This window comes from Microplitis mediator, chromosome 11 (genome assembly GCF_029852145.1).
Source record: "Microplitis mediator isolate UGA2020A chromosome 11, iyMicMedi2.1, whole genome shotgun sequence".
In the NCBI taxonomy this organism is placed as follows: Eukaryota; Metazoa; Arthropoda; class Insecta; order Hymenoptera; family Braconidae; genus Microplitis; species Microplitis mediator.
Window position 1 is genome coordinate 12,725,872 of NC_079979.1, and position 24,194 is coordinate 12,750,065.

At 33.1% G+C, this 24,194-nt stretch overlaps 1 protein-coding gene across 5 annotated transcripts in view; it reads right to left on the reverse strand.

Moving 5' to 3' along the window:
* Positions 1 to 898: 898 nt before the first annotated feature.
* Positions 899 to 24,194, reverse strand: part of LOC130677784 (fat-like cadherin-related tumor suppressor homolog) — a 220,038-nt gene continuing 196,742 nt past the window's right edge. The window contains exons 7-18 of one of the 5 annotated variants that reach the window (XM_057484640.1): positions 23,029 to 23,145; positions 20,057 to 20,209; positions 15,252 to 17,594; positions 14,742 to 14,913; positions 13,651 to 13,875; positions 13,292 to 13,315; positions 12,472 to 12,708; positions 5,136 to 11,095; positions 4,561 to 4,891; positions 3,292 to 3,432; positions 2,936 to 3,082; positions 899 to 2,868 (exon numbers count right to left, since the gene is read on the reverse strand). In XM_057484640.1, the coding sequence (XP_057340623.1) occupies positions 2,318 to 2,868; positions 2,936 to 3,082; positions 3,292 to 3,432; positions 4,561 to 4,891; positions 5,136 to 11,095; positions 12,472 to 12,708; positions 13,292 to 13,315; positions 13,651 to 13,875; positions 14,742 to 14,913; positions 15,252 to 17,594; positions 20,057 to 20,209; positions 23,029 to 23,145 (10,401 nt within the window). In that variant the 3' untranslated portion in view covers positions 899 to 2,317. The remainder of the gene's footprint in view (positions 2,869 to 2,935; positions 3,083 to 3,291; positions 3,433 to 4,560; positions 4,892 to 5,135; positions 11,096 to 12,471; positions 12,709 to 13,291; positions 13,316 to 13,650; positions 13,876 to 14,741; positions 14,914 to 15,251; positions 17,595 to 20,056; positions 20,210 to 23,028; positions 23,146 to 24,194) is intronic. The other 4 variants (XM_057484642.1, XM_057484641.1, XM_057484643.1 and 1 more) reach the window with 4 other exon arrangements.

The following is a 24,194-nucleotide window of genomic DNA, read 5'->3' on the forward strand; positions in this document are numbered from 1 at the left end:
TTATTTATAAGAATAATGATAATAATAAATGATTATTAAAATGGGTACAATGAATTAATCGATTAAAAAAACGACGTACACGATAAATGTCTAGATAATTCGCATTACAAAGCAGTCTTATAGGAAAGTACGTCGTTAATACAATAATTTCAGTTTAATAATTATAATTACTCGGTTAAAATTAAATACTTAATATAAATACTCATTACTCAATACTCAATACTCATCATTATGATTTATCATTAAAATAAAAAAGTCATAATGGAAAAAATTAATTAGATTATTTACAGGAAGAGTAGTTTTGTTTATCGATTTACTCTTTTTTACCCTCATTAAACGTCTTCTTACGTTTTATTACCACTAGTTTATGATACATGTTTTTATTATTTTATTTTCATTCATCTTTTACTTTTAATTATCGTATAAACATTATTATCATCACAGTAAAAATATTTTATATCTTTCAACTATTAACTTGTTTTTGTTTATTTATTTTAAATGGACAAGTCCACTTGTTATTTTTTTTTATATTTATATTTATATATATTTCATACATTTGTTTCAATAACTTTGTTACTGGTGGTAGTTAAATTCATCTCTCATACATTTTGTTTAGTTTTTTTTAAATAGTTGATTGTTATTTCAATTAAAATCCACAAACGTTCAAAATAATAGTCGATTAATATTTAGCAAAAATATTTTTTAAATTCAAAAATAATCGATAGTAAAAAACTAAATAATCATTGGTCTAGAAAATTTGATCGCTATAAAATAATTTATTCATTCATTATTACATCAAAGAAATCTCACCGCGTTTTCAATTAATTATTTATTTTATTTATTTACTCAATTTTTTTATCAACTGACTCACATAAAATGAAGGAAAAAGTTTTTGATAAAAAAAAAAAATAAAGTTGACAGAGTAATTAAGTACGCAGAATTAAAAAAAATAATTGAGATTTCTTGATACATAATTTATAAAAAATGAAATAATTTTCTAGTGACATCAGTCTCGTATTTTAATTAGCTGCCAGCTTATTTTATACATAATAAATTTTCTTATAAACACATTGTTTTAATTAATATTTATATACAAAATTATCTGTCTCAATGACGGGTGTGAATGTAGCAGACATCAGACAAATTTAAAATTATATATTAACCCGGGAAAAAATGTTCAGACATGATCATGCCTGTTCATGTATGATCAGGCTTAAAATTCGACATGGTCATGTTTGTTCATGTATGATCAGGCCTGAAATTAGACATGATCATGTCTGTTCATGTCTGACGTCAGATATGATCATGCCTGTTCATGTCTGAAGTGTGAAATGAGTTCAGGTCTGAACATTTTTTCCCAGGAATAGAGTAAATACAGTCGACTACCCGTTATAAGCCTGGTCTAAGGGATGTAGGGGAAATTATTCTTGGAATTTCAGTCTTCCCATTACCGTGCGTTTAGTTTTGTTCTCGACTATCCGTTATAAGCCTGTTTTATTTTATATCATTTTAAACGTCATATTTACGTTTTGTTACATACGTTACTATCCCAATTTTTCTAGTCCTTATAGCGCTAAAATAAATACTAATAATAACTACTAATAATATTTTGAATGCAAAAAATTCTAATGACAACGGTATTAATTACAGTAATGATAATAATAATAATTTTATTGACCAACATAATAATCAATAAAACTTTTTAATTGTAATGGAAGCTTTAATTGTAATTAATGATTACAACTATGAACAATAAATAATATTTTACTTAATAATGATTAAATTATTCTCCGCGAAACATCGATAGTAAATTTTCATTATTTATTCAGATATTTTGTTCCTATTGTTAGTTTATAATTTAGACAATTTTAACGGAGGCTTATAACGGGATGTCTGGTACGAAACTCAAAAAACTGGGGAAGCTGTTTGGACTCAGTAACTCCCGATTGAGGGGAAGAGGCTTATGAAGGGCAGGCTTATGACGGGTAGTCGATTGTAATTAAAAAAATAATATCTATAAAAAATGCAATGATTAATTTCTAACTTTTTTGAATGCGCATTTTTAAAAAATTTTATTTTATTAATTGTTGACTCTATTCATTTATAATTTTAAATTCGTCTGATGTCTGCTATATTCCCACTCATGTCTCAATGGACTATTTTAATTAAAATTAAAATTTTATCGGTATTAAAAACACAAAACATTCACGCATATTTGCTTATAATAGTAATTAATGTTATAATAGATATTATTATTGTTATTATCATAATAATAATAATAAATATTTACTTTGTAAATGATAGTTAGTGTTGAATGTCACACAGAAGTCTGAGTGACACCATTACCGGAAAGCCACATGCGGGCGTTATTTTTCTTATCATTTATTTCACACTCAGAATCATCGATTTCACATAAATTTGTCGATAAGTCGCTATTACTAGTACCACCACCTAGCAATGAGTTACGTTCTTCTAAAGTTGTAATAACAGAACCAATATCATCATTATCGTCGCCTTTACATCTGTTACGGCGCACACTTGGGAATCCGTAAGGCACTACGTCGTCTTCCTCCTCCTCGTCGGATTCCAAAGTACTAAGACGACCATTGAGCGGATTCATCTCATTCTCAGTGTCGGTGTGAATGTTGTAATGAGGCAAATATGAGTTTGGATGCCTCAAATAACTATCAGAATCTTTATATTTGTATTCACCCTCGCCTCCACTGTCTAGCGGATTCAATCGCTGTGTCTCCGGACAATTGTAGTGCTCTGAGAACTCGGTTCCGCACTCAGAGTCCCCAATATATTCGGATTCTTGATCTTCATTTAGGGTTGAGATGTCTCTTGTTGGGTCTATTGAACCGTGCACTGAAAAATTTTTTTATTAAATAACTTTATAGGATTTCTTTTTTTCAATATTTAAATAAATAAATACCCGATGGTAGCTGATGAGTGTTTGATTCATTGCTCTCGTTGCTGTGGAAGCTCGAGGAGTCTGGTACTTCGCTACCAGGTACTTCCGTAATGTTAGGCAGAGGGTTCTGACTCGGCCTGACCCAGTCTGAGCAGTCCCAGTGATACCCTAGAAAATATTGTAGACAAAAAATGAACTAAAACTATCGACATCATGCGACAATAACTAATTTTTTTACTGCGTTTTTAAAAATAACTATCAAGCGTGACTGAGATTTGAAAGACAAGCGGTCTATTGTGCAAGCAAAGATACCCACGCAGGATCTAAGGCTTTTTTGTTTGTTTAATTTGGATCTTTAGCTTCTATTCTAAACTTACCACCGACTATGCGAGGATCATCTTCGCAAGATGAGAAAGAGGCGATGGAACTTGCACCTCTGTGAGGTGGCCTTCGTGTTGAACTTAGAAGAAGTCCTCCAGTGGTCAGCTCTGGTACCACTGGACTCGCTCGTTTCAGGTCTGTTAGTACAACATACACGACACACCATTTGTTAATTTACTTGCCACACCCAGCCATTATTTATATTTTTATTTATCGCCTTAGAGAAAAATACTTTTTTTTTACGCTCATTTTTATTATCAGAGACACTGATAAAGATGATGGATTTTTTTTAGTTGATGTTTTTGTAGAAATTAATTAATTAATCGGGTGAGTTTATCAATTTAGTATTTTGTAGGGAAATTAAAATTTCTCTAGGACGATTATTATGAAATCCAGTCGACTACCCGTCATAAGCCTCTTCCCCTCAATCGGGAGTTACTGAGTCCAAACAGCTTCCCCACTTAACCACTTTTTTGAGTTTCGTACCAGAGATCCCGTTATAAGCCTCCGTTAAAATTGTCCAAATCATAAACTAACAATAGGAACAAAATATCTAAATAAATGATGAAAATTTACTAACGATGTTTCGCGGAGGATAATTTAATCATTATTAAGTAAAATATTATTTATTGTTCATAGTTGTAATCATTAACTACAATTAAAGCTTCCGTTACAATTTAAAAGTTTTATTGATCATTATGTTGATCAATAAAATTATTATTATCATTACTGTAATTAATACCGTTGTCATTAGAATTTTTTGCATTCAAATTATTATTAGTAGTTATTATTAGTATTTATTTTAGCGCTATAAGCACTAGAAAAATTGGGATAGCGACGTATGTAACAAAACGTAAATATGACGTTTAAAATGATATAAAATAAAACAGGCTTATAACGGGTAGTCGAGAACAAAACTAAATACACGGTAGTGGGAAAACTGAAATTCCAAGAACAATTTCCCCTACATCCCTTAGACCAGGCTTATAACGGGTAGTCGACTGTATGGGAAAAAATCTTACTTGCTGGTAAATAATAAAATGATAAATAAAAAGCTCAAAACTAAATTCAAAATAAAAAACTAAAAACTGTAGATAAGAGCCACTGCATGCGTTAAGCAAAATGAAAGTATGTAATAAATAAGAAGCAATTATTAATAAAAAATATATATAGAATATGAATATATATTTCGGAGAGGTGGCCTTTTAATGTCTGTTTGATTGTTGATAAATTTCAAGTTGTTGATTAGAGTAAGTACTACTCACCGTTCTTGATTTTGGCAGTGTCACTGATGAACGAAGCAAGGTACATTTGCTCTTGCCAAGTTGGTTTATGCAGACTGTCTGCGTCACTTCCAGCAGTATTTCCGCCCACCGGATTTGCTAGAGCTAGTGTAGGATTGGGTACTGGGGTGCTGCGATTCAAATTTCTCAAGTAATCAGGAGGAAAGTTTTCAAGTTCATCACCGGCGCTCCCATAACTCCTCAGGGTATCTAAATTGTTGAGCGCGACTGCCGCCGTGGTACCGTATGACGGCTCATTGTTAGAACTGGGAGTATAGGAGGCAGGTCTGGGAGGACATTGGGGAGGTTCTCTCTGCAAAAACAAAAATCACACCAACTCCATATAGAAAACGATAACAAAAAAACTCAAAGCAACTCAATAGTAAAAAATTAATTATTTTTTAACTAAATTGCTTTACCATAGAGCGAAAATTCGATAGCTCATGCAAACGTCATAATCAGAAAATAATTTTTTTTTTTTTACTAAAACGTTTTTTTTTAAACAAAAAAAAATAAAAAAATACAAATATAAATAATTATGAAAAATGAGGAATTACCTGTATGACTTCCAGATTACTGAGTTTCGAGCTGCGTTTGAACTCGTGATCATTAGGCCTCGCAGAATTTAATACAATTTGTTTGCGTGTCTCATTGTTAATATTATTAGCACAAGCACGCGTGCGTTTATTACGAATTTTTTTGTACGTTACAAAAATAATAATAATAAGTAAAATGGCAACTAAAGAAACACCGATCCACATTAATTGTTCCCACGTGATATTAAAGTGTTCAGAAATAATAGAGGGTGAATAAATGGCATTAACGCAGTTAATACCTGTCATGTTCGGTGGACAAATACAACGATATGTACCGATTTCATTTACACAAGTGCCCCCATTAATACACGGATTAGCGTCACATTCATTGACATCTATTTCACAATGATCACCCGTAAAACCGTGACATTTACAGATAGGGCCATTATTGCCCTCTTCGCAGATACCGCCATGAATGCACGGATTAGGGCTGCAGTATTTACCGAATTCGCAACGTTTGCCCGTTAAACTTGCCCCAGTGCACTCACAGACGTAATCGCCGCCCTCTATTACTTTGCAACGTCCGCCGTAAAGGCAAGGCGATGATGCGCATGGATCAGTATCTATTTCACAGGCAATTCCTTTAAATCTACCGTGACAATGGCACTCATATCTATCACCCCCATCGATCTCTTTACACGTACCACCATTCTGACAGGGCTGCGATCCACATATTCCCGGCGGCACTAAAATCGTCGACGTATCACAGCTAAATTCGACATTGGCGAACCGTTTAAGTACAACAGCACTGCTGCTGCCACCGCTCATGTGCAACGGGACTGATAGTTTAGCAATTCTAACATCGTCCATGCAGCCAATAAAACCACGCTGCACGTCCTCGAATCCCAATATCGACGGATGCTGTCGTACTTCAGCTCCCAGATAAAGATCATCTGACTGTAGATTAAGTATGTCATTAATACCTGGGGCGGAGCCATGCGCAATATGTTTGCCATCTACTGTAAGCCGCGCACTATTACTCTCACGTTCTAATTGAATTTCGTGCCACTGACCATCACTTATGTACACGCTGCTTACACGTACAAGACCCTCACCGCTTCCTAAATCAAATTTATATTGCGCTGCACCATTTACTATTTCCAGTATATTATAATCTATTTTACCGGCTGCATACATAAGATTTCCAGTCGGCTGTACTGTTCGGATGCGCAGAGATAAACTTAAACGGTCTTCGATCGTTTGCCGTATTTGAGCGTGGTCGATTTTATACCTCGCGTAACTCTTGCCGCCGAATGAAATGGGATTCCGTGGCACGTAGCAGGACTCGTCGTGGCATTTCGAGATGTCAATGTCACATGTGGGTCCAGCGAAGCCTTCGGGGCATTGGCAAGAGAACCCTTGGACTGATGAATCGGGTATGCAGACTTTGAATGTCTGGCAGGGGTCAGTAGCGCACTCGTTGATGACAACTTCGCAGTGATTTCCGGCGTAACCCTCTTTGCAGGAACACTCTATTTTGTGTTTGTACTTGGGGGATACGAATGACATTACATCTGTAGCGACGGGTGTGATTTGCGTTTGATCGAGAATTATTTTGTCAACGCAATCGCCGTATACGCAGTGGCCTTTGTTGCACTTAAATCTGACTATTTCTTCGACTACTAGTTTCGTTGACTCTTCCAATTCTTCAATATGTTGATTTAATGCCTCGCGAATACTTTCTGATGAATAGAAACCCGGCGCACCCAGAAGTGGATTTGATTTACGTACAGCGAAAAGCAAATCCAAGTCATTGTGAATAGCTTGACGGCGTGTCAACCGCGATTTGATAATGTTAACATCGTCTGATGAAGCCTGTACACTTATAATAACAATATCCTTCAGCCGACAATTCATAGCATTGCGTATTGTCCTCATGAATCCTTTGCGATGGCTCAGTACAAAATCTTCCGGACTCACCTCGCGGAATCTTACAATTACCGTATTCTCGAGCATCTTTTCTGATACCAATTCAACCGTGATTTTAATCACTGCGTATGAATTAAATTTCCCATCACTCACACTTATGTTTAGTCGATATTCGCCTACATCTAATCGCGGTAGCGCTTCAAGTGTTCCATCGTCTTTGTCAATTTTGAACAAATCCCCAGCGATAGGCGGCATCGATGGAACAAGACTGTAGTGAAGTGTATCGTATTGATCACGATCACTAGCGTGAACTTTGCCAACTTTACCACCAGGATATTCATCCAAATATGAATTTATCGTTATTTCCAAAGGTGTAATAATAGGCGGGTACTGTGACTCCTCGATTATTTTAATGGAAATCCATGCATCGGAATACAAAGGCTGAGTGCCGTTATCAAAGACCCGTATGTGTAGTAAATAGTAGTCTTTAACGCGGCTATTAAATTTAATAGCAGTACGCAGCGAGCCGTCTTGTTCAAGACGAAAAGCATCGCCGTCATTACCCGAACGGAAATCAAATGTATATGGATCGGCATTTGGCGCAATATCAGCATCAGTAACGACGAATTTTATTACAACGTGTCCTATTTTCTTGTCTTCCTGTACTACTGCTGAATAATTTGATTGTGAAAACATTGGCGGGTTGTCATTGGCATCCATTATTTCGATATTCACAATAACAAAGCTTTCAAGTACTGGCTGTCCATTATCACGTGCATGAATTTCAAGAGCGTAATGAGGCGTTGTTTCACGATCTAATTGCCCAGCAACGCTGATTATTCCCGTGTTATGATCGATTTTGAAGTGCTTCAAACGATCTCCGCGCTCTATGTAATAAGACACTTCTCCGCTTTCACTGCTGTCTAAATCACTAGCAAATACCTGAGTAACTTGTTCATCTACAGGTGCGTCTTCACGGACTGACGCACGGTACGACAGCTGATTGAATATTGGGGCATTGTCATTACAATCTGACACAGTAATATTTACCGTTGCGTAATTACTCAATGGCGGTATTCCCGCGTCGATTGCTTGGATTGTCAAGAAGTAATCACGCGCTCGTTCATAATCCAGCTGTTCCGCAATAGTAATTACTCCGGTCTGATTATTAATATTGAATTTTTTGTGCTCATTCCCGCCAATTATTGAGTAATAGACAATAGCATTTATCCCCGTGTCTTTGGACTCTGCTAGCACCCGCGCAATCTCTGTTCCTACTTGATCAATTTCTGGTACTGAGGCAAAGTACGACTTTGATGTAAATTCCGGTGGATTGTCATTGATATCCTGTACGTTTACAATCAACTTTGCTGTGCTAAATAATTGAGGAGTTCCTTGATCTAGGGCTTTTACTGTCAAATTGTAAATTTCTTTAGTCTCCCGATCGAGCGGCTTAGCTAGAGTGACTATGCCACTATCAGATGTTATTACGAAATGCTCGTTTGCTGAGTCAACAAATTCGTAACGCACTTTACGATTAATGCCGATATCATCATCTGTTGCGTGCACTTTTGTGACAAGAGTACCCACTTTAACGTCTTCCGGTAACGCAGTATTGTAAGTCATCATCGTAAATTTAGGTGCATTGTCATTGAGATCGGATACTATTATTTCTAATTGGGATGAACATTCCCAGAAGGATTTGTCGCGATCTTGAACATGCGCAGTCAATGAGTACCTCGACTGGGTTTCACGATCTAACTGCCCGATTGTTTTCAGAACTCCTGTGTCTTGATCCAAAGAAAATTTGTCATTATTGTTGCCATTGGTGTCGTCTGTCAGATAGAATCTTAACTTAGCATTGACGTCATCATCGTAATCGGTTGCTAAAACTGTCAGAACATAAGTTCCAGGATGAGAGCCTTCGGAAAGAACCTCACGGTATCGATATCGCAAACAGTACGGCGGATTGTCATTGACATCTAGGACTTGTACGGTTACAATAGTGTCAAAAACAAATTTACCATCTGTACCAACGACGTTCAATTCGTAACGATCAACAAGTTCACGATCTAATGACTTAGCGACGTAAACTTCGCCAGTAGATCTAACTTGGAATTGTGATCTGGGATCGCCTGAGGTAATATAGAATTCAACAGGTGTATTCAAATCGATGTCTTTGTCAACAGTTGTTAATTTAACGACAACAGTGCCCGGTAGCGCGTCTTCCTTCACTGTTGCTTCATAACGATCATTAGCAAATGACGGAGAATTGTCATTGTAATCTTTTAGTTTGACATGAACAGAAGTACGCGCAAAGTGCTTCGGATTTCCATTGTCTGTTGCAATAACTTGGAATTTAAATTCCGGTTGTTTTTCTTTATCAAGCGGCACTAGAGTCGATATCCATCCCGTGTAAGCGTCAACGGTAAATACGTTCGCCAATTCCCCAATATCTGAACCAAATGAATAACGAACTTCGCCATTACTGCCCAAGTCTGCGTCATGAGCTATTACTTTTAGTATCGACGTGCCCTCTTCGATGTTTTCCGCCAGATTTATCGAGTAAGGAGTGCTTTCAAATTTAGGCGCGTGATCATTTTCATCAAGGACCTGGAGCGATATTTCTGCCAAGGCTGTCAATGGTGGGCTTGAATCAGTCTCTGCCAAAACTGCTATCACATGATGATCTTTTAGCTCACGATCTAATGTTCTTGCCAAGGTTATCTGTCCTTGCTGATTGATGGCAAATAATTGCGTGTCGTCATCACCGCCAGATACTATACGATATTTAACGCTACTATTCGTAATTGTCCTTAATGTTGTAATGGGAGTGCCGACAGTCGAGCCTTCGGATATGAAAAATTTGTCCTCTTTTCGTTCGAAAATCGGCGGCACGTCTTGTGGGCTCATTATGTAGACACTGATAGGAACATCTGCGTGATGAACTGTTGACCCTTTGTCAGTAGCACGAATAAAGAACTCAAACAATTGATTTTCTAAGAGCCCAGCGTTTTTTATAAGAAAGACAGCACCGGTGTCTGGATTTACGCCAAAAAGATTTTTCATTTCGGAATTCTGTGGCTCGAATATTGAATACTCGAGTTTAGCAGCTTCCTCGTCGTCTAGATCGTAAGCTCTCACTTTGACAAACGGTACATTAATAGATATATTGCTGTGTATAGTTGTTTTATATTCCCGTAAATAAAATACTGGTGAATTGTCATTTTCATCGCCAACACGTATCCGAACAGTTACGAAACCAGAACGGCCTCCCTCATCAGTCGCCATTACCAGCAATTCATACAATTTTACTGATTCACGGTCCAATTTTTTCTTTGTTGTTATTTCACCCGTCAAACGATTTATATCAAACACATCGCGCATCATTGTTGAAGGTATTGAATAATAAATAGAACCGAAATCACCAAAATCTTGATCTGTTGCCAAGACTGTTGCTACTAAACGCCCGGGTAATTGATTTTCCATGACGGTAACTTCAATCAAGGGGTTTATGAATTTAGGGTCGTGATTATTTGCCGGCAATATTTCAACTTTAACACGTGTAAAACTTGTGTAGACACCATCTGTTACTGATACATTTAACATTGTAAGTTTTTGTTCGCCAAAATTTTGCATGTTAATTAACGTTATAATCCCAGTTGATTGGTCAATGGAGTAAGTCTGTTGGTCATTACCACCGACTATTGTGTAGGTGAGTTTATCGTCGATGTAGTCGGGGTCACTTGCTGTCACGACTGTTACAAATTGACCACGTTCTGCGTCCTCAGAGAGAGAACATGTGTAGGACGGTTGCTCGAATTTTGGCGGATTATCATTCATGTCGATAACTGTTACCCACACGTGAGCAGTACTTGACAGTGGGGGGTTCCCTCTGTCTGTTGCGATTACTGTGAAGTGATGCGAATCATGGGTTTCATGATCTAACGAGCGTTTTAAAAATATAACGCCTTCTTCGGGATCGATATGGAAAAGGTCGTTGCTGTTTTGAGTGTCATTTTGGATTGCGTATACCACTTGTTGATTTATTTCTGTAATTTAAAATATTACTTGTTGTAATAAAAAGTCATTTTTAGCAGTAAGCGAATCGGGTTTGAATCGAATCGAATAATTCAAATCTTTTCGAATTACAGTCGACTACCCGTCATAAACCTCTTCCCCTCAATCGGGAGTTACTGAGTCCAAACAGCTTCCCCAGTTTTTTGAGTTTCGTACCAGACATCCCGTTATAAGCCTCCGTTAAAATTGTCTAAATTATAAACTAACAATAGGAACAAAATATCTGAATAAATGATGAAAATTTACTGTCGATGTTTCGCGGAGAATAATTTAATCATTATTAAGTAAAATATTATTTATTGTTCATAGTTGTAATCATTAATTACAATTAAAGCTTCCATTACAATTAAAAAGTTTTATTGATTATTATGTTGGTCAATAAAATTATTATTATCATTACTGTAATTAATACCGTTGTCATTATAATTTTTTGCATTCAAATTATTATTAGTGTAAAAAGATAAGTATTTATTTAAGCGCTATAAGCACTAGAAAAATTGGGACAGTGCCGTATGTAACAAAACGTAAATATGACGTTTAAAATGATATAAAATAAAACAGGGTTATAACGGGTAGTCGAGAATAAAACTAAACGCACGGTAGTGGGGAGACTGAAATTCTAAGAAAAATTTTCCGAGTCAAAAAACAAATTTGGATTTAGGTCTCAAAGTTCTGAATGAGGTTTTTGAGGATCGATTTAGAATTTTAAGATTGACAACAGTATCGAAAGTTATTCTAGTTTAGTCCTCAAAGTAGTTAGACCCATTTTACCACTTTGAGGACTAAACTGGAATAACATAATTTGGATTAGAGCCTCAAAATACTCAAAATATTTGAACCTCAAAAGTCTCATTCGTCGTATTCTCTCCCCTCCCTTTTCTATCTAAAATTTTTCAAAGTCCGAAATATAACTTTTCATTTCTCGAGGATTTTGAGGTCTTAGTTATAATTTAAAATCGATAAATTATTTGCATGTAGACCTCGTAGTTCTCATTGAGAATTATGAGTCCTAAAGTAAAGTCACTTTTTGGGCGGCAAATAAAACATTAAAGGAATCAAGGCTTTTGAGAATTAAACTAGAATTTGATTTTTGATTCGAGTTCTCTTACGTCCCCTAGACCACGCTTATAACGGGTAGTCGACTGTATTCGAAATTTCGAATGATTCGATTCGAAGTTAAAATTAAATAATTCGATTCGATACAAATAATTCGTAAGTCTGAATTATTCTTACACCCCTAGTAATTTTTAATTAAATTCCAGTGAGCTGAGTTGCAATTTAATTTGTTTTTATTTTATTACCGGGATCTTGAAAGTGTATTTTAATTTTTTAATAAAAGTTTACGTACCAGTATCGTTATCACGAGTGCTGACTTTCAATATCGAAGTACCAAATGGCGCAGCCTCTGATACCGAGATGTTGTAAGAGTCTTGAGTGAACTCTGGAGGGCAATCGTTCACGTCTTGGACAAGAATGCTGACCAATACTTCAGCATACACACCTGACACACTGTCAGTTGCTCGTACTGTCAGCTCGTACTGTTTTTTCTGCTCGTAATCCAGCTCGTCCACCACGTAGATCGTACCTAAGTTTATCGAAAAAGCGGATTGTAGAACCCAAAGCAAACAACGTGATGCTAATTAGCATGTCATTATTTTTTAAATCGACTTTTTAAATGAAAAAAACGCAATGCGATGTCCAATGATAAAAAAAAAATAAATAAATAAACAATTCTTTTGGCACACTAAAATTAAATAGCCTAGTGCTTTTTATTCCAAATAAATTTTTTTTGTTAATGAAAAAAAAACTAATAAATGAAAATGCAAAAATAAAATAAAAATCATGCGACAATTACACAGGACACGATAATTTAAACAAAAAACGATTCATGCTTGAAATAAATACTTTTGTTTGTTAATTTAAAATAAAATTAAAAATAAAAATGGTTGTTAGTAAAACGTTGCATGATAAAACAAAATGAGACAAAAATGAATTTGAATAATTTAATTCATGTTTAAAATGTAAATTAAAAAAAAATAAAGTAAAGCAAATGTGCATAATTTTGTTGCTTAAATTATTATTATGTGCTAAAGGCAGTAGCGTTTAAATATTTATACAGCTAAAATTCACAGTGATTCGATAAAACGAGATTTGTATTTAATACTCACAAGGACCATTGTTATTGTCGGGGGCTGCGAAAAATAGGGAGATACAACAATACTTTAATTTTCTAATTTCCAATTTAAGCAGTAGGAATTTTTAGGAGGACATTATTATATTATACGTTTAAGTGAATGCCAAAATATATTTTTTTTTTATTTTGTCCGAAGAGTAATAGGGTTTTTAATATTAATATTTAAAAAGAATTGAGACAAATTTCCTTAACTTTAATTTAAATAAATTCGTTTTATTTGTATTTGACCCCGATGACCTCATTTGAATTTTTGTTTTTTATTGTCTCAGTTCTCTTTAATATTCTGATAAAAAAATAAAAAGAGTTTGGTTGGTTTTAAAAAGTTTGACTCACCGGTATTAAAGTTGAGAGCAAATTCCTCAAAGTCATTGCCTTTGGTGATGCTGTAGATAAGTTTCCGATCGAGATCAGACTTGGCTTGAATGGAAAGTGAAAGCGGTGAGTCGACTTGGATATTTTCAAAGACATCTGCGGTGTAAAACTGTTTGTCGAATGTAGGCATAGAACGGTCGATAACTTTAACATTGACTGGCACCTCAATAGAGCAGGGCGTAAGACCTGAATTATTATAATTCATATGATTAATAACTTTTTATTAAACATATTAGGGTGGTCGTTAAAAATTAAATTTTCTCAGGCGCCCCATAAAAAACTTCTTTTTAGTGAAAAAACACGTGGGGAATTTGGTTTTTTCGTTTTAATTAAAAAGAACATGTGCCTCAGGACGATCAAAGTTCATTTTTCGATACAATCGCGGTTTTTTTTTAAATATCTCATGAAATACGCAAATTAAAGGAAAAAATTGTAAAGACAATTTTGTAGGAAATTAAATTTTTGACAAAGAAGGTCATGTTCATTTTTTTTTATAAAATGTGTATTTACGAAGATATTTTAGAAAAACTTTTTTTGATCTTATCAATTGAGCATTTAAAGATTACGAATGTTAAAAATAAAGTTTTTTCTTAAATATAGACAACTTCGTAGCTCGTAACATATCAATCATTAATGCTTGCTATATTTTCTATATACTTAGAAAAATGTTATTTTAAAAATTTGTAATCCTTAAAACGCTCAATTCAGATCTAAAAAAAGTTTTTTTTAAATATCTTCATAAATACACATTCTATAAAAAAAATGAACATGTCCTTTTTTGTCAAGAATTTAATTTCCTACAAAATTGTTTCTGTGATTTTTTCCTTTAATCTGCATATTTCATGAGATATTTAAAAAAAACCGCGATTGTATCGAAAAATGAACTTTGATCGTCCTAAGGCACGTGTTCTTTTTACTTAAAAAGAAAAAACCAAATTCCCCAGGTATTTTTTCACTAAAAAGAAGCTTTTTATGGGGCGTCTGAGAAAATTTAATTTTTAACGACCACCCTAAAACATATATATAGTATAATTGAAATTATTAGTTTTTACCGCCGTCATAGGCCGCGATCGTGAGTTGGTATTCTCGATTGTGACCCTCTAGGTTTTGTTTAAGTGAAATTTCTCCTGTTTTTCGGGATACGCGAAAGAGTTCTCCGTGACCTTTCTTTAGCTCATATCTCACTTCTCCGTTGTCATCGCTATCCATATCGATTGCGTGAACCTGGCTCAGCAAAGTTTTATTAGTTAAGTTTTCAAATTTAACAATGTAGACATAAATAAATACTATGAAATTTTTTCTTTCTAGTTTCCTTTTTTTATCAGTAGATCAATATTGTTATTAACTTCAATAATTTAAAAATAATTTTTTCGTCATCACCAACAAAATATTCTTTGTCAGCAATAAAGTTTAAATTTAAAAAAAAGTCAACATTCCATTGAAATTTATTTCAACTATAAAAATTTATTGATCATTTCCTTCTATCTCTTTTACGATTTTATCGTCAAATAATAGGAATAACGATAATAATAATAATAATGATAATAAAAATAATACAATACCTTAGTGATAACGCTGCCTTTCTGTGCGTCAACCGAAACAACCGCATAATACGGTAGATTCACGAACATCGGGCAATTGTCGTTAATATCAAGAATCGTGACATTGACGATAACATGAGCAACTCTGGGTTTTTCACGATCAACCGTTTGGCTTTTAGCTTCAACAATAAGTTCATAATGATCAATAGTTTCTCTGTCAAAACGTTTTCCCGTTGTTCTTATGGCCCCTGACGTACGTCCTATTTCAAACATGTCTGTCGGATTTAGTATACTGAATATTATGTACTCATTCAATGCAGTACCCAGCACATTGACCACCGCAACAGTCATTATTTTCGTCGAGTTCTCCATTATCGTGCCTTCGTAAATGCTCTTTTGAAATACCAATCCTGAGTTCTCAGATTCCTCAACTTTGACATTTACTTGCGTTACACTCGAATATTTACCGTCCGAAACACGTACATGAAGTAAATAGATTTTTTTTATTAGTTCTGTATTGCGGACTGTTATTATTCCCGTTTGCGAGTCGATATCGAATGTATGATTTTTGTTACCATCAATAATATCGTATCTGAGCGGTACGCCTTTGCTGTCAGGGTCGATAGCTTCGACGCGAACAACCGCGACATTTTTATATGTAGGCAGTAATAGCGTTGCATTGTAATGATTTTTAGTAAATTTTGGCGGGCAGTCATTGACATCCGTTACAGTGATCATAACTTTTGCTGTTGTTTCCGATGACAATTTCGGTTTTCCTAAATCTGAAACTTTAACATGGAATTCAAATTTGGCTATTGTTTCATGATCTAAAACCATAACTGTCCTGATTGCGCCGGTGCTTGAATCAATGTGGAAAAATTTTCGCGGCAAATCTTCAACGATATCATAACTCAGTAGTGCATTCAACTCCGAATCGGCATCTTCGGCTTTAATAACCAATGGAGAACTTGAATTAGTCAGGACCAATGATCCAATACTGGCTCCTTCGCTGATCTGACCCTCATAAATTGCTTGTAAAAATTTCGGTGCATTGTCATTACGATCCAATACATGAACAATAACATAACAAACTGCACTAGCACCTGCCATATTTGTCGCAGATATTGTCAAGTTGTAAAATTTAAGTTTCTCATAATCAAGACGATTTTTAGTAGTTATGACTCCGGTACTGGGATTTATGAAAAACATGTCACCTTTATTACCTTGCACTAGTTCAAATTGAAGCGACGAAGTGCTTCTTGCTTCGACATGTTTAACATAAGTTCCTGTCGGCTGATTTTCATAAATTTCGGCTGCTAATTCGCGTTGTAAAAATCGCGGGGGTGCATTATCAGCCATCGTTACAATAACATCCACCGGGACGGTATTGGTCAATGCCGGGGAGCCATGATCGGTTGCTTTTACTAATAATATGTACTCAGATATGACATTCAGATCTAATTCACGTGCGACATGTATTACCCCTAAATTAGGCTCAACTGTGAATACATTTCCGACATTACCGGATGTTATTGAGTAGGTAATTCGTGCATTGTCACCACGATCACGGTCAATAGCATTCACCTGGACAACACCAGCTCCGATTGGTGAAGTTTCGTAAATTTTACCATGGATCATTTCATTTGTAAATTCTGGTATGTGATCATTATGATCGTGTACTGTTACAATAACACGGGCATAATTACGTTTTGCTGGAGTACCTTGATCACGTACCATAACAGTCAAGATGTGTTCTTCAATTGTTTCACGATCTAAGTAATCATTGAGGATAATTGTACCGGTTATTGAGTCAACGTGAAATATTTCAAGGGACTGCTGATTTTGTGCGGCATACAAACTGTAAAAAACTTTTTTATCTTCATCTTTGTCGGTTGCGTGAAGCTGTAAAACAGTTTCTCCTTTGTCAACATTCTCGGATATTTCAACGCGATAAGTGGATTCGGAAAATTCTGGACGGTGGTCATTAATATCAATTACATTTACGAGTAATTGAGTCGTTGCTGTAAATATGCCGTCAGTGGCGCTTATTGTTATATTGTAAAAATTTTCCGTTTCCCAGTCGAGTTTCTTCGCTAGCAATACGTTTCCGTTATCGCGACCGATGAAGAATTCGTCGCGTTTATCACCGTCGACTATGTCGTACCAAAGTGTATCACCGTCTTGGTCAGTGGCTTGAACTAAAGCCACAAGAAAACCTACTTGGTCACTTTCTGTTACTGTGGCAGTTTGATTGGCGCTTTTGAACTCCGGGGGGTATTTCGATTCTTTAGGTAATTCGACTACTTGAACTGAGACGCGGGTTTGGTGACTTCGTTGGGGGTCACCGTTATCGGCTGCTCGAATCTAGAAATAATTTATTAAATTTAAAAAATCATTATTGAGATAACTTTGATATTTCATTACACGAAAAAAAAGAAACTTTAAAAATTACTGTTTGAAATTATAACCCGGAACCGGGATGTCAATATAGAGAATTTTAACATTTCAAACAATAAATTCTATAATGTGTCATAAACTTTTAACGATCAAGTTACGATTTTTAAAGTTCAAATATCAATTTTTCTAGCATAGACAATACATTTTTATATTTATCCTATAATTATTGACGTTTTAATTATAAATTGAAGAATTACTATTTAGACTGATAACATTTACTGATCACTTTACTATTATATTACTTGTCGTTTCTCAATTTATATAGTTTATTTTTTTCTGTGTATTAATTTAGTATTTTTCTTATTTATTTTTTTAGATGATTACCCAAATGGATTGCAAGAGTTACTAATTAATAAACTGAGTAGGAAAAAAGAAGTGAAAGAACAATTTAAAAAATCGTGTCGCAAGTTATTTTTTAAAGTGTAGTGAGTTTTTGAACTTTTCTGTGTATTTTTTTTTAAGTCTTGTAAGTAGGGGCTGCGAATCAGGTTCAAATCTTTTCGAATTACTCGTAACTTTTCAAATTATTCGTTAATTTTAGAATTATCCGCAAGTTCTTAAATTTTTTTTTAACTTTTTAAATTACTCGATTCGAATCGAGAAAATTCTGATCAGCTTTCAAATATTCAATTTTTATTTAATGGAGAGTTCAATTTTTAAAGTAACCAAAATTAATTTTTTCGTAGATTTGTGTCTCTCTATTTACCTCAGACGAAAATTTGAATTATTGAAAAAACTGTATGATAGTAAAGCTATCGGTCATCTGACCATTTTAAAAATTTTGAAACAATAAATTTAAATGTTTATAAAATAAAAGTAAAAAAATGCATATTGAGACAATTCCAAATTTAGTGCATTTTTTTTAATTTTATTATTAAAATTTTTTTTTATATGGAATTAAAAACTTTTGGTATGTTTGCCACATTTACATTCATAAAAACTATTAAAATTTTAAGTCATTGAAAAGAAAATTTTGAAACAATTCGAAAATTTACGAATAATTTGAATTATCCGATTCGATTCGATACGAATAATTCGTAAGCTCGAACTATTCGTCCATCCCTACTTGTAAGTGCTGTAATATAGTGAAAGTGTTGTTTTTTATCGTGTAAATAATTCAATCCCTTTTTGGATTACGAGACTCACTAATTAATTGATAATTAGCTGAGTTGAGAAGAAAGAAGAAAATTCAGTCTTTTGGATTACGAGGCTCACTGATTATTGAATAATCAGCTGAGTCGAGAAAAAAACCACAAGAAATAGTGTTGTGAAATAGTAATTAATTTCTGCTAGTGTTTTAATTAAGTGAAGCTTTTTTTTTTTCTAACTTTCCAAGTCTAGGTAATTCGACTCCTTGTGGATTACGAGACACATTATCAATGGAAATGATTGAAAATAAACTTATAATAGTAATTATACTTTTATTTATTCCATTTTCACTGAAAATGCTTGTCGAGAAGAAAGTGTTTGATTTCTTCATTAAAGTGTGCGTGTAAAATTATTTCCTAGTGTTTTTATCAAGTGTTTTTTTATTTGTAAATTAATAAGTGCAAATAATTTATTCCTTTTTGGATTACGAGGCTCACTAATTAATTGATGATGATACTGAAGTTAGCTGACGTTTAATAATTTTTTGATTTTTAAAAAAATAATAAATTACAAAAAAAAAAATATTTGAAAAAATTGCACTTATAGTTTATTTTATTTTCTACAAGTGCATATTTGTAGTTTTTTATTTTCGTAATTAATTTGTCCAAACACGAAATTCGAAAATTTTTAATTGTCTGGTAACTTCAGGATCATTGATACTGAAGTCAGCTGACGTCTAATAATTTTTGGATTTTTTTTTGAATAATAAATTATGAAAAAAAAAAAATATTAAAAAAAATTGCATTTGTAGTTTTTCAAATTTTTTACATGTACATATTTTTATTTTATTTTTTTGCAATTGATTTGTTGAAAAACAAAAATTCAAAAATTTTTAAATGTCTGCTAACTTCAGGATCATATTGATGATTAGCTGAGTCGAGAAGATAAAAAACAAATACCATAAGTGAGTGTAGTGAGTTTTTTTAAAAAAGTGATGTGAGTTTCATATATTTAAAATTACTTCTTTATGTCTATTAATGAAGTGAAAAGTATTTTTTTAGCCGTTAATGTAAAAGTGATTTAATAAATTTTTCGGACAGACTTACTAAACAATAAATAGTGAAGTGACAAAAAATGCAGAGAAGAATGCAGTTTTCGGTGAGTAAATTATATCTTTTATTACAAAAGCTAGAGGATAATTAAACAGCAAAGCTCTTTATGTACTAAAGATTTAGCAGAAAAAAAGTACATGAATTATAATATATAATTAATAAACTCACCATCATCTCATATTCTTGTCCAACCTCAAAGCCTTTTTGTGAATAAACCATCCCGGTAGTAGGATGAATTCGAAATTTTCCTTTACCTCGGCCGCCTTTGATACTGTATGTAATATTTCCATTTTCTCCCACGTCTTTGTCATTAGCCAGTACCTATATCACACAATAATCCAAGTTAGAAAAAAATTTGGTTTAATATTATAAAATATCCGATGACTGATGGATAAAGTTAGTAGCCTTTACTCCCGAGTTCTCTGTCTCTCAACTCCTTAACTTCTTGATCAGTCTTTTATTTCCTATTGTAAATATTATCAGTTAAAGTAATTTATATAAATAAAAAGCCTTGCATCATGCGTTTAAATGGCAGTCATATTCATTTATGCGACATTGACATAATAGTGCATTCAAAGTTATGGTAAATATAATAAATAATGTAGTTTAATGTTTTGCCATGCGACACACATCTGATCTTATCGATTTTACTTTGAACAACGGTAGTATTCTGGTTATATATACAATATACCCTATAGGATATTAAATATGTGTGTAGATATTAGACCGGTTCAAAAAAATCGACCATTTTTTTTTTTCAAAACTTGCAGTGAAATATCTTCCTAGTCATGAAAAAAGAAGCCTGTGAAAACGGAAGCTCTTAATATCAATATCGAAAGGTCGCTCATCGTAAATTTCTATTTTACGTTTAAATAACATGGAAAAAAAAATTTTTTAACTTTGGAATTTTACAACTCATTTTGGAATTAATATGTCGGGGTAAGAGATACTTATTTTTGAAGAAAATTTAACGCTCTAAATAAATTGTCTCCTATGTTTTTTCTCTAAGTCTACCCCTTTAAAAGTTATTCGAGTTTAAAGTTTAACATGTAATTAATTTAACCTTTTTTTCTTAATTTTTCTTGAATATTTTATAATTATTATTGAAAAAAAAAGTTTGTCTTAAAATATTAAATTATCAAGTTTAACGTCGTTGATAAAGTAGATCTTTATTGTTCTACTATGAGGAATAAATGACTTTTCAATTTAAAAAATCTGAAATTAATTCTCTCTTCGAAGTTTAAAAAAAATTTGAATTGTATGTACTGAAGGGAAAATTGTAAATTTTATAAACTGAAAATGATCGTGTTAAACTTAAAGCTATTATCTATACCATTTAAAAATTGTGATATAATTTTTTTCGAAGATGATTTCTGTTATTATACCACAATTTAAGAAAAAAAGGTTAAATTGATTACATGTTGAACTTTAAACTCGAATAACTTTTAAAGGAGTAGACTTAGAGAAAAAACATAAGAGACAATTTATTTAGAGCGTTTAATTTCCTTCAAAAATATGTATCTCTCACCCTGACATGTTAATTCCAAAATGAGTTGTAAAATTCCAAAGTTAAAAAATTTTTTTTTCCATGTTATTTAAACGTAAAATAGAAATTTACGATGAGCGACCTTTCAAAATTGATATTAAGAGCTCCTGTTTTCACAGACTTTTTTTTTCATGACTAGGAAGATATTTCACTGCGGGTTTTGAAAAAAAAAAAAATAATCGATTTTTTTGAACCGGTCTAGTAGATATATATATATATATAAGATGTCGAGCACAATGCACGTATAATGCACATATTCAGGCAGTGGGTGGATATGCAGGGATAACTTGCCCGTCGCGTCAACTGGATCTTCGATTTACGACGATAAGACATTGCATGGTAAGGTGGACATGATTAATGCAGTTCACGAGCCATTCTCATTCCAAGTTCACATATATACATATATATTGCATATATTACATATTTTAAATAAATATTGATATGTGCACACAAAATTGCATAGTTTAATACGAGACTGAGGCATAATGGACACCCGGTTTTTTTAATAACAAATTATTTTTATTTATAATTTTTGAATTTTTTTATGAACTAGAGTAGGCCGAAAATGAGATCTATACAGAATTAAAAGATTTCTTGGAGCAAGAAATTTTTTCTTTGCTCAAGAAAATATTTTGTGGCTCCAGGAAAATTTTCGTTTTCAATTCATACTCTCTTAAAATGAATCAGCAAAACGTTCTGCAAATCAGTGATATTCACTGCGAATCAGTCCCAAGTATATCACTGATTGATGTAGTGATATACTTGGGACTATTTGTGCAGTGAATATTCACTGATTGAACTACTTTTCACTGATTCATTTTAAGAGAGTAGGGAAAAAAAAATTTTTCGGACGAGCAAAATTTTTCTTGGGGCGAGTAAAAATTTTTTGTGCCAAGAAATCCATTTTTTCTGTGTGACAAAAAAAACAGGAGTTTGACAGCAAAAATTTATGACCGAAAAAATTTAAGACAGATGTTTTATCAAGTGACAATTTTTTTATGAAAATTTTAGACTGGTCATTTTACCCTGTGACTGACGTCTCATATTTTTTAATTTTTTTATAAACGATGTCTCATTTTGACCCAGTCTGCCCTTCAATAAAAAGTTTTGTCATACTTTTATAGAAAACTAAAAGTCAATTACGTTAATGGGCTCATAAATAATTACATTTTTATGATATTTACCAGTTATTTAATACTTTGATCAACTATGCATTATTTGTGTACATAATTAATTTTATGACAAAAATTCAAATTAAATATTGATTGAACCCTATAGGAGTAAAAAGTATCCATAATTAACTAGATCACTAATTACTACAGTAATGATTTTTCTTTTAAAACATTGACATTAATAACAGTTATGTAATTAATAATGAATAATTAATGACGATGAGAGTGAAGCGGTTGTAAAATGTTGCCGGTGACATGAATTATTTGTATTTGAATAATAGATTAGACAATCGTAGTTGTATATTATTAATATTGTTTGTTGTTTATATAATGTTATTATTATTTATTTATTATCGTATGCATTTGTTTAATTGACGTGGCAAGTATACTGTATTTGACGTGCCGATATATTAAATCCTTACCCTGAAGACACCATCTCCGGATATGTTTTCGGGGGTATATGTTTCCCAAGTTCCATTCTCAAGCAACGAATCACTATCACTTGAAAGGTCGTATGCCCGCGAGCGGTTCCTCGATTTCTGTCGAGAAGGAGCATGGGATTTTAACCTTGTATCCAAATTTTTTTTCAATTGTTATATTTTTAACTGTTCGAAACCCTTTTCATTTTTCTAGTCGTTATTAATTCAGGGTGACCACGAACCGGGAATATCGGGAATTATCAGGGAATTTAATGCAACCGGGAAATATGGAAATGTCAGGGAATTTCGAGAAGTATCCGGGAATTAAATTGGAACGGTTTTAAATTAAAAAAATTGTAAATTATACACTAGTTATAAAAATTAAAGGATATGAAAAAAATTTCAAATTTTTAAGTGATTTTGAACAGGTTGTAACTCGAAGGGAAAAGGTCATACGAAAAAAACAAAAAAGGCAAATTGTAGCTTCAGGTGTCTAGTTTTCTGATCTGGTCTTTAAATTTTTTTATTATGTGCGGTTCCGAAGTAATCCTAAGAAAACTATCGAAAAAGAAATTTACCAAATTTTTGCTCGTCTTAAAAACGGTCTTCGAGCTTCAATAAATTTTTTTTGATAATTATGATTGATTTTTGATTGCTCCGGAACTGTGCATAATAAAAAAATTTAAAGATCCAGATCAGAAAACTAGACACTTGAAGCTACAGTTTGACTTTTTGTTTTTATTGTATGACCATTTTCCTTCGAGTTACAAACTGTTGAAAATTACTAAAAAATTTGAAATTTTTTTAATATCCCTTAATTTTTGTAACCAGTGTATTTTGATTTTATTTAAATCATAAAATTTCTTATTAAATATTTTAACTTAAACATTTTTAACATCAAATAATCAAAAGTAGGCAATATTAATTTATTTTATTTCCATTTTTATGGTTTCTCTTATGATTTAATTATCAAATTTAATTATTAAAAATGGAAATATAATAAAAACTTTGAATATCTAAATGATACGAATAAAATTTCTAAATCAGGGAAAAAAGAGAAAAACTTTACTGGAAAACCGGGAAATATCAAGGAATTTTGAAATCATTTCTTTGTGGCCACCCTGTTAATATTCAAAAAAAAAAAATAGCGGTTACTATTAAATCTGCGC